The sequence below is a fragment of the Saimiri boliviensis genome, chromosome 6, assembly GCF_048565385.1.
Source record: "Saimiri boliviensis isolate mSaiBol1 chromosome 6, mSaiBol1.pri, whole genome shotgun sequence".
Lineage (NCBI taxonomy): Eukaryota > Metazoa > Chordata > Mammalia > Primates > Cebidae > Saimiri > Saimiri boliviensis.
Genome location: NC_133454.1, coordinates 130,550,315 through 130,564,546, shown reverse-complemented (window position 1 = coordinate 130,564,546; position 14,232 = coordinate 130,550,315). Strand labels below are relative to the sequence as shown.

At 55.7% G+C, this 14,232-nt stretch overlaps 1 protein-coding gene across 3 annotated transcripts in view; it reads right to left on the bottom strand.

Annotated features, from left to right (window-relative positions):
• The window catches only part of NADSYN1 (NAD synthetase 1), a 37,150-nt gene extending 23,891 nt beyond the window's left edge, over positions 1–13,259 (bottom strand). For 2 of the 3 annotated variants that reach the window (XM_003941159.4, XM_074401839.1), the window contains exons 1-9: positions 13,068–13,259; positions 11,314–11,374; positions 6,997–7,113; positions 5,444–5,497; positions 4,837–4,926; positions 2,282–2,333; positions 1,425–1,513; positions 1,118–1,235; positions 287–418 (exon numbers count right to left, since the gene is read on the bottom strand). In XM_003941159.4, coding sequence (XP_003941208.1) covers positions 287–418; positions 1,118–1,235; positions 1,425–1,513; positions 2,282–2,333; positions 4,837–4,926; positions 5,444–5,497; positions 6,997–7,113; positions 11,314–11,374; positions 13,068–13,152 — 798 coding nt within the window. In that variant the 5' untranslated portion in view covers positions 13,153–13,259. Of the gene's footprint in view, positions 1–286; positions 419–1,117; positions 1,236–1,424; positions 1,514–2,281; positions 2,334–4,836; positions 4,927–5,443; positions 5,498–6,996; positions 7,114–10,796; positions 10,870–11,313; positions 11,375–13,067 lie in introns of those variants that run through there. The other variant, XM_039470931.2, reaches the window with a different exon arrangement.
• Between the last annotated feature and the right edge of the window lie 973 nt (positions 13,260–14,232).

The following is a 14,232-nucleotide window of genomic DNA, read 5'->3' as shown; positions in this document are numbered from 1 at the left end:
CACAGCGGGACCGTCCGCTCGGTTCCTGAGCCCCCTCCCTCGTGGCCCTGTGTGGCACGGCGCCCTCCTTCCGGACTGTGGGTACGCAGGACTGGAGAGCTGCCCTCACCCTCATCCATCCAGGGCCATGGGCCATGTGTCGGGGTTCGGCTGTCCCCAGACCCAAGGACGGGAGGTCAACTTCTCCACAGGGACCCTCACTAAGCACCTGGCTGACAGGGGAGGGCAGGGGCTCGGCCTCTGCACAGGGAACCCTCCCCCAGCCACGCCCACGCCCGCTCATTACCACGTCGTCCAGAGAAAACTGGGATCCCTGAGCAAAGATGCTCCCGTTCATGGCGATCATGGCGCAGCCGTCGTAGTAGAGACGGTCCCCATCACAGCCCTTCTGGTTGGCCAGCAAGTAAATCCCACCGTTCTGAAAGAGGCGGAGCCCACGGCGGAGGCGTCAGCTGTGGCCCACCAGCCTTGCCTGCCACCTGCCCACGTACAGGAACGTCCCCCGAGTCCCGCTAGGTCATCGTGAGTGGCCCCACTGCTACGGAGAAAAGGCACGCATGCGGGGAGGCACAGGGCCACGAAGCTTCAGTGAGCCTGGCCTGGCCGTGTACCAGCCTTCACACAAAACGCTTGTTTCATTTGGTTTTGCTCCGTAACAACCCCACAAGGCGGGCTCCGTCACCTCCCTCAGGCACGATGAGGTTCAGACAAGCCAAAGAGAGTTCCGTGGACAAGGCCCAGATTCAAAGGCGGCTTAGCTAAACCCACGCCTGCATCGTGAATGACTAACCAGCACCGCCCCTCACACGCCTCACTGGCCAAGAGCAGGATCAGCAAATGCACGGGTGTTCCCCATGCCCTGCCACGATGCCAACGAGCAAGTAAAGAAAGGGGGACCGGGTCTGTTTCATGGGGTGGCTGTGCGGGTGAGATGGGCTGTGCTGGGGGAGCCCCAGAGGGCGGCAGGGCACGCTTGCTGGGTACAGACCATAATTACAAGGCCCGGATGCCCGTCGTGCGTGGGCGCAGCCCTGAGTTGGGCACTGAGGACGCAGGAGTGCTTGAGACACAGCGCCCACCCCACGGTGCCCGCTCCCCAGCCCGAACCGACCCCTACCTTGGTGGTGGCCATAGTCACGAGATCCACCCTGGTGTTGGCTTTGCGCAGCACATGGTGGCTGCTGGAGGCATTGGTGACGATCTCCACACCATCCAGGCCCATGTCGATGTGCGGGCTGCGGGCAGAGGCAGGTGCAGAGAAAAGACCACCAGACTCCTCCAACCCGGCCTCCCGGGTGGCCCCTCAAACTTTCCCTCGGCAGCTTCCAGCCCACGGCCACGGCCCCAGGACGTCTGCAGTCCCAGCTCCTCCCAGCTGGCCCGCGTGTGGTGGGGACTGGGCGGCACAGCGGCGTGGGGCTGACCTGTGGGGCGTCCAGAGCTCCTCACAGATCTCGCTTCCAATGCAGGTGTCCCACGTCGCCAGCACCGCGTCTCCGAAGGGCACGGTTTCCTGCATTTGGAAGGGAAGAGTGCATGAGACGTGCTGGCCACACCCTATCTGGGCCACGCACTACCCCAGGACCACGGCCGTCTCGCAGCCACATGGCTCTGGGCTCTCACACATTCAGAAGAGGTGGGTGCCCTGCGGCTGCACATGGGAACACGAGTGGTGCCAGGCAGAGGCATCTTTAGGAGCCTATGTGCAGAAGGGGACGCCTGTCCTCTGAGCAACCAAGGAGACACGGACGGGGCTGCCAGTCCGGGCCAGCAGCTTCTGAAGCGACCCTGTCCTGCGATCACATCGAAACAGCTGCTGCCCTGGGCGGTGACGCAGCCCGGCCCCCCACTCCCAGCCACAGGGCAGCAGCTGAGCAGGGGACGCCAGGGCGCCTTCCCTTAGATTCAAAACTGAGAGCACGGCAGTTTGTTGTGGGTCTAGATGAGGCTTAAATGTGGGAACACAGTCCCTGGGGATGGAGCAGGCCGTCCTCTGTCACAAGGAGGAAAAAAAAAAGAGGCAGCGGCCAGTGTGAGCGGGGACAGGGAGGGAGGCTCAGGAGGAAAAGCAGCCCCGAGGTGAAGAGAAGCCGCCCCGGCCACTGCCCGGCCCTGCCGCTGCCCTCACTGCAGGAAGCTGCCCCCTTGGTCTGTTTCAGACCTGGGCGCACCACGGTGCCTCTGTCTCCTGGATCCCAAAGAGTCCCACCCCACCCCGTCCACTGTTGGCTGAGAACAGCCACGACGGACTGAAAAGCGGGCTCCGCACCCAGGGACTTGCCTGCCTCGTCAGGTCCCGTATCATCCGAGGCAGAAAGTACTCCTCTGTGTGCCTGGAGAGGAAAACACCACAGATCTGAGGAGGAGCATCTCAGGACAAAGAGGAATGGCAGCCACATCCAAACAAAAATCAAATGAAACCCTCCAAATGCACGGATTGGCACAGGCCCTGCCAGGTGTTCCCCCAGTGCAGTAAACGATCACGTGAAGATAAAAAGAGTATGAGGGTGACTTGATGAGACGCCATGACACCATGGTGGGCTGGGCTCTCCAAGCATCGGGGTGTCTCGGTTTCCCGACACGCTGATGTTCAGCTTTACCGAGAGACGTGTCACAGGGGATAAGCTGAGAGCTAGAATTTTGCTCCAGAGATGATCTAGAACGTTGTTCCAGAAATGCTGGCCAACAAAAGTTAAGAAAATAAACCGAGAGGTGTAAATACGGAAGGAAAAGTAAAATTTGTTGCATATTACGTAAGTTCAACTTAACAGAAAAACTACAAAAATCAACAGACTAACCAACAGACACGAGAGGAGAATTTAGTGAGGTGGTCAATGACAAAAGTGACATAAAAATCAAGTTTTCCTACACAAAAATACTAACCGCTTAAAAATGCGGTATGAAAGAGTCCATTTACAGTAACCACAATAAAAAATAGGTATAACTAATAAACAGAGAGCAAGATTTCTCCACGGGGCAATTTTGCCCCCCAGGGGACATCTAATGTCTGGGGACATTTTGGTTGTCACAACTGGGAGCATCTGTCGGGGGACCAGTGATGCCAGTAAATGCCTGAGGATGTACGTGGTGGACGCCCCATTGTGACGAAGAACGACCCAAATGTCAACCAGGTGAAGGCGTGACATCTGACATTCAGCATCACACGAGACGAACGTGACGCTTCACCCGACGGGACTCGTATCCCTGATGGAGAACTGCGAGTTCCATCTGATCTGCGCCGAGCCCGGCCATAGTGTCAACAGCAGCAACAATCAGACAGCTAAGGGGCTGGCACCAGGGGGCGGAGACCCTGCCCCGCGTTCCTGAGCATCTCCTACCTGGTGAGGCCTGATCAGGTAAGGAACAAGGAGGAAGGGGCTCCAGATGTGGGGCAACCGCGAACACGTGTTCTGAGAGGATACGCTGAGCGGACGATGGCCTCCCTGTCCGCGGCCCCTGTAGGTCTGCCTCAGCCCCAGGGTAGCCCCCTGCAGCTCAACTCTATACAACTTCCCTCCAGCCCTGCCTCTGCTGACAGCCCCTTCTCTGCTGTGCTGCCTGCTGCAATCCTGAAACGTGTTTTCGTATGTTCTCTAATGAATCTGCCTCTCTTTACGTGCAACTGTCTTGGTAAACTCCTTTACCACCTGTACCATCCGCCCCAGCTAGTCCCTACCAGTGAGAACAGGGCCTGGGGTAGGAAACCTAAGGACTTCCTAGAAGTGAATCGAACAACAAACCCCAGCTTTCTAAGGCCAAGTAAGTAACTTTGTAGCCAATGCTGACAGGGAAACAGCCCCTTTATTTGCGTAGTGTGTACACCAAGTGATACCTCTGTAACTTCCCTTCGGCGTCTTCATCTACATAGGACGCACACCCAGTAACCAACGGGAAGCCTCCAGAGGATATTTAAACCCCAGAACATGGCCGGGCGCGGTGGCTCACGCCTGTAATCCCAGCACTTTGGGAGGCCGAGGCGGGTGGATCCCGAGGTCAAAAGATCGAGACCATCCTGGCCAACATGGTGAAACCCCGTCTCTACTAAAAATACAAAAAATTAGCTGGGCGTGGTGGTGCGTGCCTGTAATCCCAGCTACTCAGGAGGCTGAGGCAGGAGAATTGCCTGAACCCAGGAGGCGGAGGTTGCGGTGAGCCGAGATCGCGCCATTGCACTCCAGCCTGGGTAACAAGAGCGAAACTCCGTCTCAAAAAAAAAAAAAAAAAAAAAAAAAAAAAAAAAAAAAAAAACAGAACATTCTAGAACCAGGCCCTTGAGCCGCTTGTTCGGCTCACTCTCACCCTGTGGACTGGGCTTTCATTTTCTTTCCTTTTTCTTTCTTTTTTCACAAGGTAGAGTCTCACTCTGCTGCCCAGGCTGGACTGCAGTGTTGTAATCTTGGCTCACTGCAACCTCCGCCTCCCGTGTTCAAGCAATTCTCCTGCCTCAGCCTCCCGAGTACCTGGGATTACAGGTACCTGCCACCATGCCTGGCTAATTTTTTTTTTGTATTTTTGTTGTTTTAGTAGAGATGGGGTTTCATCGTCTTGGCCTGGCTGCTCTCAAACTCCTCACCTCGTGGTCCACCCACCTCAGCCTCCCAAAGTGCTGGGATTACAGGCGTGAGCCACCGCGCCTGGCTGGGCTTTCATTGTCCACAAATCTCTGCTTTGATTGCTTCATTCCTGTTTTGCTTTGTTTGTGCTTTCTGTCCAATTCTTTGTTCAAAATGCCAAGCACCTGGCCACCCTCCACCAGTAACACTCGCAGATCAGGACCTGAGGCTACGCGCAGCGAAGGTGCTTAACACACATCCCAGGGCGGTCGCCCCGACTCACCGACTCCTCGACCACGGGGTGAACCAGCGCAGCTCGTGGTAGTTGGCCTCGTTGGCCAAGGCCATCTTGGGTCTGATGAGCAGGATCTTCCTGCAGGCAGGGGAACAGGGCCATGCACACGGGGCTCCTGAGACACATGTGCCGCTGCCGGTGGTCACAGCCACTGAGGGACAAGGTGATGCGTGCAGAATGGGGCTCGAGAATGGGGCCCTAAGCCAAACTCTCTCCTTCACTGCGCTTCAGCTTTCTGTCCCCGACTCGGGTCCCTGTGGCTGCATCCATCCCTGACCACCGGCCATGAAGCTACGCTCCAGCAGGTGTGTACCTCAACAGCAGCTGAGGACCAGCGCCGGAGCTCGCCTGGAACAGCTTCTAGGCCACAGGGACCAGGGCATCTCTCTCGTTCGGATACCTGAGGATGCCTGTGTCGGTGGTGGCTGAGACCCAGAGAAGCAAAGGCGCCCGGATTCCTGCCAGGTGCCCCGCCCTCACAGAAGCAGCCTCCCAGCAACGGGGCCCCGGGGCACCAGCACGGGTCCTGGCAGCCCTTGGCTGAGGGCCAGGGAGACACACCGGTCACCCCCCAGGGGAGGGGGCAGGAGCCTACCTGTTGAGGAATATGACCCTGCAGTTGTAGCGGACGTTCCGGTGCATCACAGGCCTGCAGGAGAGAGGGGAGGCACGCGCGTATCTGCTGAGCTCTGAGAACACAGAGCGGGTGGAGGCGGCGGCCGCGGCCCCGGAACCCTGCACTGTACTTCCATACGAAGCTTCCTCCGACCCTTCAGAGAACTGCAGAGCTCTTCTGTGGAGCCCTCAAATCAACGCTAAGATGAGCAGAGATGGTTCTGCCACGCAGGCAGCACAGACTCTGAGACTGGAGGGCTGCTTCCCAACGGAGGGCAAAGTCACTCCGCCGCAGGGGTCTTCCCTCTCCTCCTGGAATATTCCAGCCTCTGCTGCCTCCTCCCCTCCCTCACCCTCCTCACTGACTCACCTTCACCTGTGGCACCCACTTTCCAGCCCCTCTCCGCCCTGAGCTCATTTTCACCACGTCCCGGGACAGGGACCCATCCATCCACCGCCCAGGCGGGTCCTTTCTCAGAACTGGGCCTGGACTTCACGCTCCCTTCACCTCTGCCTCTGGAGTGTGTCAATCTCTAACTTGGCCCATGCAGAGGGCTGCATGGGGACAGCTATGCAGGGCACATCACAGACACCAGCACAGAGTGCAGAGGCCTCCATGGGGACAGCTATGCAGAACACAGCGCAGACACCAGCACAGAGCGTGCAGAGGCCTCCATGGGGACAGCTATGCAGGGCACAACACAGACACCAGCACAGAGCGTGCAGAGGCCTCCATGGGGACAGCTATGCAGGGCACAGCACAGACACCGGCATGGAACGTGCAGAGGCCTCCATGGGGACAGCTATGCAGGGCACATCACAGACACCAGCACAGAGTGCAGAGGCCTCCATGGGGACAGCTATGCAGAACACAGCGCAGACACCAGCACAGAGCGTGCAGAGGCCTCCATGGGGACAGCTATGCAGGGCACAGCACAGACACCAGCACAGAGCGTGCAGAGGCCTCCATGGGGACAGCTATGCAGGGCACAGCACAGACACCGGCATGGAACGTGCAGAGGCCTCCATGGGGACAGCTATGCAGGGCACAGCACAGACACCAGCACAGAGTGCAGAGGCCTCCACAGGGGACAGCTACACAAGGCACAGCACAGACACCAGCATGGAGCGTGCAGAGTCCTTCCTGTGGAGATACACATATGCAACCTAGGCCATGGGAACCACGTGGTGACATGTGGACATGGAACTAGCCCAAGACTCCCCGTGAAGTAAGGCTCTTTGCACGCGATGGGGTGACCGCTGCATTCTCCTTTGTGCAGAGAATGCTGGTGTGTGCACAGCACCTTCTGGAATTGCTGACACATCCTGCTTCCAAGAGCTACCTCCTTGCAGGGGAAACGAGGTGGCTCATAGGGCCGGGACAGGAACAAAACCCCCTTTTCAAGCATAAGGCCTTTGGGATCCCTGGACCCATGCAGGTTCCACACCCTGGACGGAGGCGGTTGGGTGGCTCACGCCCTTGAGCCTGCCCTTGTCCCGGGCTTGCCCTTCCACGCTCACGCTGGCACTTACATCCCCACGTCGCAGATGATGTTCTGAGTGACGGGAGACTCCAGGAGGGCAGCGAGGACTTGAAATGAATGCAAGAGTGTGTCCGACTCATAGTAATGATCCCAGCATCCGTAGCCGCTGCAGAGCCGGAGAGAAAGTGAGCTCCAGCAACAACACAGGTGAGCGCGGAGGGGCAGGGCTGTGGGCCACGCAGTCTGAACGTGTGTGGGGGGCAGGGCTCAGACGTGTTCTCAAAGCGTTCCAGGTGATTCCAAAGAGCGCCCGCATAAGCAGCACCGCCGCGGCGCGACGCACTTTAGTGACGGTGAAGAACACGGCCCCGCTCCCCTCGCTGAGTTCTAAGTTACCACAAAAACTTGCTCTCGGATCAGGAAGTGCCTGCACTTGGGTTTCCTTTTAACCTTTAATGTGGCCCAAATGACACTGATCTACAAGAGAAGAATCCCAAAGGAACAAAGCTGGACCCACAGAAATACATTATTTGGCAAAGAAGAAGGCTAACAGCCACTCGGAAAAGCCACCCACAAAGCTGCCGCTGAGTTTTTTGCTCTAGGTGCTTGCAGTGGGCTGAAAGATGGACCCCAGAAAGGTCTGTCCATCTCCCAACCTCAGAAACCTGCGAATGTGACTTCATTTTAGAAAAAGAATCCGCTGATATAACTGAATTAAGGATCCCGGGATGAGATCACCCTGGCTTTTGCAGGTGAGCCTAAATCCAGTGACAAGTGTCCTTGTAAGAGAAAGGAGAGGGGAGACAGGGCGAACAGGAGGAGGCAACGTGAGGACAAGAGGCAGAGCGGGGAGCGATGCCCCCACAAACCAAGGGGTGCCTGAAGCCACCAGGAGCTGGGAAAGGCAGGAGGGACCCTGCCCCTGAGCCTTCGGAGGGAGCCGGGCCTTGCTTCCATCCTGACCGTGGACTTCTGGCTCCCTGAACTGAGAGAGAATAAATTTCTGTTGCTTTAAGCCACTAGTCTGTTTCGGCAGTCACAGGAATTAATTCAATAATCCGTGGTGTCAAAGTGTGAAGACTGGGTTGCTTAGTATTGGGGTTCCAATAATAAACCATGGAGTATTTGTAGAACACTTATAACTCTTCAGGAAGACCTCCTTTCTGCTACACTTCAGCCTGGAAGGCACACTTCAAATGCTCAGCAAACCTCGCGCACACCCGCGTAAACCCCAAAACCGGCAACTATAATTTTTAGTATCTGGGAAAGCATTGCTCTCTGCCCTTGGCTCTGCTAAGAGGAAATGTGCAGTTGTCAGATGGAAGAGGTATCCCATCCAGTAAGGTATTTCCTTACTGGAAATGCCCCAGTAAGGAGCAGAGTCCTGGCTGGGCACAGTGGCTCACGCTCGTAATCCCAACACTTCGGGAAGCTGAGGCAGGCGGATCACAGGGTCAGGAGATCCAGACCATCCTGACCAACATGGTGAAACCTCGCCTCTACTAAAAATACAAAAATTAGCTGGGCATGGTGGTGTGCGCCTGTAGTCCCAGCTACTCGGGAGGCTGCGGCAGGAGAATCGCTTGAAGCCAGGAGGCGGAAGTTGGAGTGAGCCACTGCACTCCAGCCTGGCGACAGAGCAAGAAAGATTCCATCTCAAAGAAAAAAAAAAAAAAAAACAGAACGGAGTCCTGAGATGTCCTTTCTCCTCCAACAGATCCCTGTTTCCTGGCTTTTCACACCCTGTTGGCGTCCTGGCCCACATGTGAAACCAAATAACATTGCAATGCCAGATGTCCCGCTGCATGGCGTCCGGCGACCAGAGGCCTCTCATCCCTTCGATGGGCCAGCAGCTGGGGGAGTGGGTTATCACAGGGGCTGGTCAGCCAGTGTCCAGGGCCCATTTGGGTGGCAGCCTTCCCTCTCCAAAGCCTCCAGCAATGGCTCAAAGGAAACGCCGACCTTTCTAGCTGAGGGTCTCTGGTCCATGAGTCAGGCTGCTCTAAAGCCAGTGGGCCTCTCTGTGTATCAGGTGCTGGACTTCTGACCAGTAAGAGCAAGGGCCAGGCACAGTGGCTCATGTCTGTAATCCCAGCACTTTGGGAGGCTGAGGCGGGTAGATCACAAGGTCAGGAATTCAAGACCAGCCTGGCCAGGATGGTGAAACCCCGTCTCTACTAAAAATACAAAGATTAGCCAGGCGTGGTGGCTGCTTCCTGGAATCCCAGCTACTCGAGAGGCTGAGGCAGAGAATTGCTTGTACCTGGGTGGCAGAGACTGCAGTGAGCTGAGATCTGATACTCCAGCTGAGATCTGATACTCCAGCCAGGGCAACAGAGCGAGACCCCGTCTCACAACAACAAAAAGAACAAGAGACGGTGTGCTCAGTAAAGCAATGTCCTTCCTCTCCTGCCTCAGTTTCCTCTTTGTAAATTGTTGGAATATTTAACGGGAGCCTGCTCAGCAGGTTGTGAGCTGTGTGGAGCCCTGCTCAGATGGGCCCCTGTCGCTGCTGGATGCAACTATTTCATCCCAGGGGTCTGTCTATAGTTAAACATTCTCCCATTTTGAAAATGAAACAGGTCTATATTTGGAGGAAGGAGAGAGGTGGGTGTAACTTTTATAGAAGGGAGAGGCTAGGACCAAGAAAGAAAAGAAGACTTACACTCTAAGCATCTGGGCAAGGTCAGGCCGGGGTCCTGGGCTGACAGTCCTGCAGCTCCTCCAGGACTAGCAGCAGACGGGACATGAGGGTCGAGCCCCAGGGCCAGCCCAGGAGAGGTTGGGCCCATGAGACAATCAGGCCTTGAATCCGGCCCAGGAGAGGATCAGGCCACAGGCCAGGAGGGACCGAAGCTTTGTGACCTCGGACGACCCAGCATCCTAGATCCCCTGGCACTTAGGTGAAGAACTTCTTAAAGAATCAATCAAATGAAGACAAATTAAAGAACAAAGTCAACGTTCTTGGATATTGTGGGAGGAACAGCCCTGTTTGAAGGTGAGATTCTAAGGAGCGAAATCAGCTTAATGAAGGAAAGTAACTTGGAAGGACTGAGAGAAAGAGGCCTCCAGAGTCACAGAAAACCTCCTAAGAGAAAACAGTTCCCGCTTACTCTAAGTCCAGAAGCAAGAACACCCACTAAGGCAGGGGACAAAGGCTGAAGAGGGACTTCCCGATTCCACAGTGGGTCAGGGGCCTCAAAGACCAGCAGGAAGCTAGCAGAGCACAGAGGGCAGCTGACATCCAGAATGAGAAAGGACTAGAGCTTACGAGAGACCTACCACGTGGCTACCCACTGATTTTGTGAAGCAGGGACAGGGAGAGAAGCAATCCATTTTCCTGATTTTTACGAAAAGGCATATAAGAAATGACCGCCTTGGCTGGGTGTGGTGGCTCAAGCCTGTAATCCCAGCACTTTGGGAGGCCGAGGCGGGTGGATCACGAGGTCAAGCGATCAAGACCGTCCTGGCCAACATGGTGAAACCCCATGTCCACTAAAAATACAAAAAAATCAGCTGGGCATGGTGGCGCGTGCCTGTAATCCGAGCTACTCAGGAGGCTGAGGCAGGAGAATTGCCTGAACCCAGGAGGCGGAGGTTGCGGTGAGCCGAGATCGCGCCATTGCACTCCAGCCTGGGTAACAAGAGCGAAACTCCATCTCAAAAAAAAAAAAAAAAGAAATGACCGCCTATGCTTGCTGCTGGAAAGATGCTGAGATCGTGGGAGGAAAACCTGTATATGGCTAAATACAAAAATGAAAACCTGGGACAGTGTCTTGGGCCTTCAGGCTGCTGTAACCAACCGCTTTGGACTGGGTAATTCACTAACAACGGAAATGCACTGCTCACCGTTCCGGAGTCTGGGAAGCCCACCATCAAGCTGCTGGCAGATCTGGTATCTGGTGAGGGCTGGTTATCTCCTCTGTCCTCACATGGCCGAAGGGACCAACAAGCTCCTTTCAGCCTTTCTTGTAAGGACACTAATCCCATTCATAAAGGCACCACCCTCATGAGCCAATCACCTGCCAAAGACCTCATCTCTTAATACAATTACCTGGTGGTTGGGTCTCAGCATACAAATTTTAGGGGGATGCAAACATTCAGAACACGGCAAAAGGGCAGCCGTGGGAACACGGAAGCTGCCCATCTTTGAAATCGGCCTTACTCTGGTAAAAGTCTGTTCCTTTAATTACTCAGGATGGCAATCTAGACTTATTCAGCCTCCCTGGGCCTGCTCTTGCTCAGGTGTTCAACGGCACTGACCAGGCCCGAGAGTGGGCGTGGCATGTCCTAGCCTTCTCAGCTGGGGAAGAGTGATGCAGGCCTCGCTCCCTGACCACCCCGGGGTGTCTGTGTCTGTTCTCACCATATTTCCAGCTCTGGTCCAAGTCTGTATCTTGCTCCTCTGTTTTTGGCAATTTTGATACCTGAAAATACAGAGAGAAAAAGAAAATGGGGCAATTTCAGCACCTATATGCTCAAAGACAGATAAAACGACCTGCTGCCGTAGGTATGATTTAAAAAAAAAAAAAAAAACAAGTAACAAACAAAACTCCTCCGTGCCTTCCCGGAGCGGGAAGAAGTCAGGCTTCCTGCTGACAGCCTGGCAGCAGAGGGCAGCACACACCTGTATACACCTGCTTACTCCTACACCTGCTCATACTTTCATGTATCTGCCTATACCTGCAGGAAATGAAAAACAGGGGGAGCTTGCAGGGTTGACCCTTAGCACCACGGAGGAGGTGGAGGAAGAGGAATAAGTTACACCCCGGTAGTTTATTATCAAGGAGATGCCCAATAGCATCCGGAGGAAAAAGAACAATCCAGCAGTGATGCCACTGTCAGGAAGCATTAGCTTACTGCCCTCGGCCAGCAGCTTCCAACAAGCATCTAAGGAGGAGAGGCTGGCAGAGTGGAAACTTAGCTCTGGCCACCCAGCCTCCTTCAGTCCAGCTGGATTTGCTCTGAGCAAATGAGGAGAAAGCAGGTTGATATATTAAAAACGCTGGCTGTGGTGGCTCAGCCTCTCAAAGAACTGCAATCTCAGCACTTTGAGGGGCTGAGGCGGGTGGATCATGTGAGATCAGGAGTTTGAGATCAACCTGGCTAACATGGTGAAACCCTGTCTCTACTAAAAGTACAAGAATTAGCCATGGGCGGTGGCTGACACCTGTAATCCCAGCTACTCAGGGGGCTGAGGCAAGAGAATCACTTGAGTCCAGGAGGTGGAGACTGAGTGAGCCAAGATGGCACCATTGTACTCCAGCCTGGGTGAGAGTGAGATTCTATCTCAAAAAAAAAAAAAAAAAAAAAAAAGGTAAAAAGGTCCATGCTGACAAGATGCCGTCTCTTGAAACATTCTGTTTTTCTTGCTCCTGGCAAAGGCTCTTGCAGTCAGCAGACCAGGGCTCTTAAGACAACCTGCAACCCGACCACACTTGCAGACTTGCCCATTTAGGTGCAGGTGTATAGTTTGACTTTTCATGCTCCAAGGTGCGTCCATATAAACGAAAATTAGATGGTGACCTTTCAACAACCACACCCTGTCTTCGAGGCCACCAAGCCTGGCTAATCTTTGTATACTTAGTAGAGACGGGGTTTCACCATGTTGGCAAGGCTGGTCTTGAACTCCCGACCTCCACTGATCCACCCCACCCCCAAAGTGCTGGGATTACAGGCGTGAGCCACGGTGCCCGGCCGTCTTTTTCTACCTCCCTTTCTGGGATGCCTTCTCCTGATGCCCAGACACCAGGAAGGCCCACGGGGACCAGAAACCATCAATGTCTGGTCTCTGCACACCGTCCCCGCCAGTGGGCAGCCATTCCGTCCAACTTATATCTCCGAGGATGGGTAGCTCAGTCCCAGGCACCGGACCCCAGTCCATCCCCAGGCCTCCCACCTAAACCGCCAAGCTTTTCTTACCTATGCTTCGTATACCGCTTGTCCCCAGGAACTATAAACACTTCCCGAGGAGGACCTGAGCAGTTATCTCACCTGATCCCACGCCCAGGGCCGCGAGTGTCCCAGGGCAAGGCTGTGAGCGCGCCCCGGCAGGCCCGGGCCCGACCATAGTGCCCGTGCGCCACCCCCGCCCGGGGCCCCCGCCGCCCCCAGACTCACTCTTCAAAATCCTTTGCAAATTGCCCTCGAAGTCCAGGGCCCACTGGTTGAGTGCGCAGGTGGCCACGGTCACCTTCCGGCCCATCCTGGCCGCAATCGCCCGGGCGGGAGGCCAGCGGGGGAATGGCAGGACCCGGGTCCCTGCGAGATAAGGCACTCGGGCACCGGACCTTCCGGGTTGCCAGTCCTCGCCCCGCCCCTCCGAGGATGGCCCCGCCCTCTCCCCGCCCATCCGGTGCAGCTCCGGCCAATGACGACGGCTCAGGCCCCGCCCACGGATCGCTCCGCCCCGTCTGCGGAGCTCACGACTGCGCCTGCGCAGCGAGTTGGCCGCCCATGGGCCCCGCCCCCTCCACTCCCGCTCCGGGCCCCGCCCCCTCTCTCGCGAGCAAAGCTGTCCCTGCCGCACCCCTTCATTTTACCCCACACCCCCTCCCCAAAACCAGCTTAGCCGTGTTTAATTTTAATACAGCGTGGAACGTTCCAAATACACCAAAAGAATGCAGTAGGGTGGGAGCGCTTCAGCGTGCCCCCAGGACGGCGGAGGATGGCCACCGAGTCCCCGTGCTGCGAATCTCGCCTCCCTGGGCGGAGGGCCCCGAACTCCCGGGAATGCCCTCCTGCCTCTTTTCCCTCCTGTACCACGTGTGGACGTAGCAGGTAGAGCGCTGCCTGCCTTCTCTGAAACTACAGGAACTGCACTTTCCTGTGCCTCTGCAGCGTGATTTTTTTTTTTCCCCTGTCATAGGAGATACGGCTCATTTAATTATTTTTCTGCGGTTTGGTATTCCATGGCAGGAATAAAGCAGGCTTACCCATAGCACGTGGGCATGGAAGTTGGTAGCAGCGTTTTGCTAATAACAGACGCACGCACTGCTGCCGGTCTCCTTCCAGGCCTCGTTCCTCCAGGTCCTGCAGTGGCTTTGCTGTTGGAGCAGCAGGCTCTGTGCTGTTCCGCTTGACTAAATATTGCCGTCTCTTCTCCAGGGCGCTTCGCCGATTCACTACCAGCACTTCCTCAGTTTTTCTTTCTCACATTTCCTCTTCAGTCCACCCCGGGTACAGTCTATTTTTCCCCCATGTAAGTAACTGCCTCGCCATCCCTGCTTGAACAGCCCATCCTTCCGTCATTCATGTTAATTTAAACACACACACAATGTATACA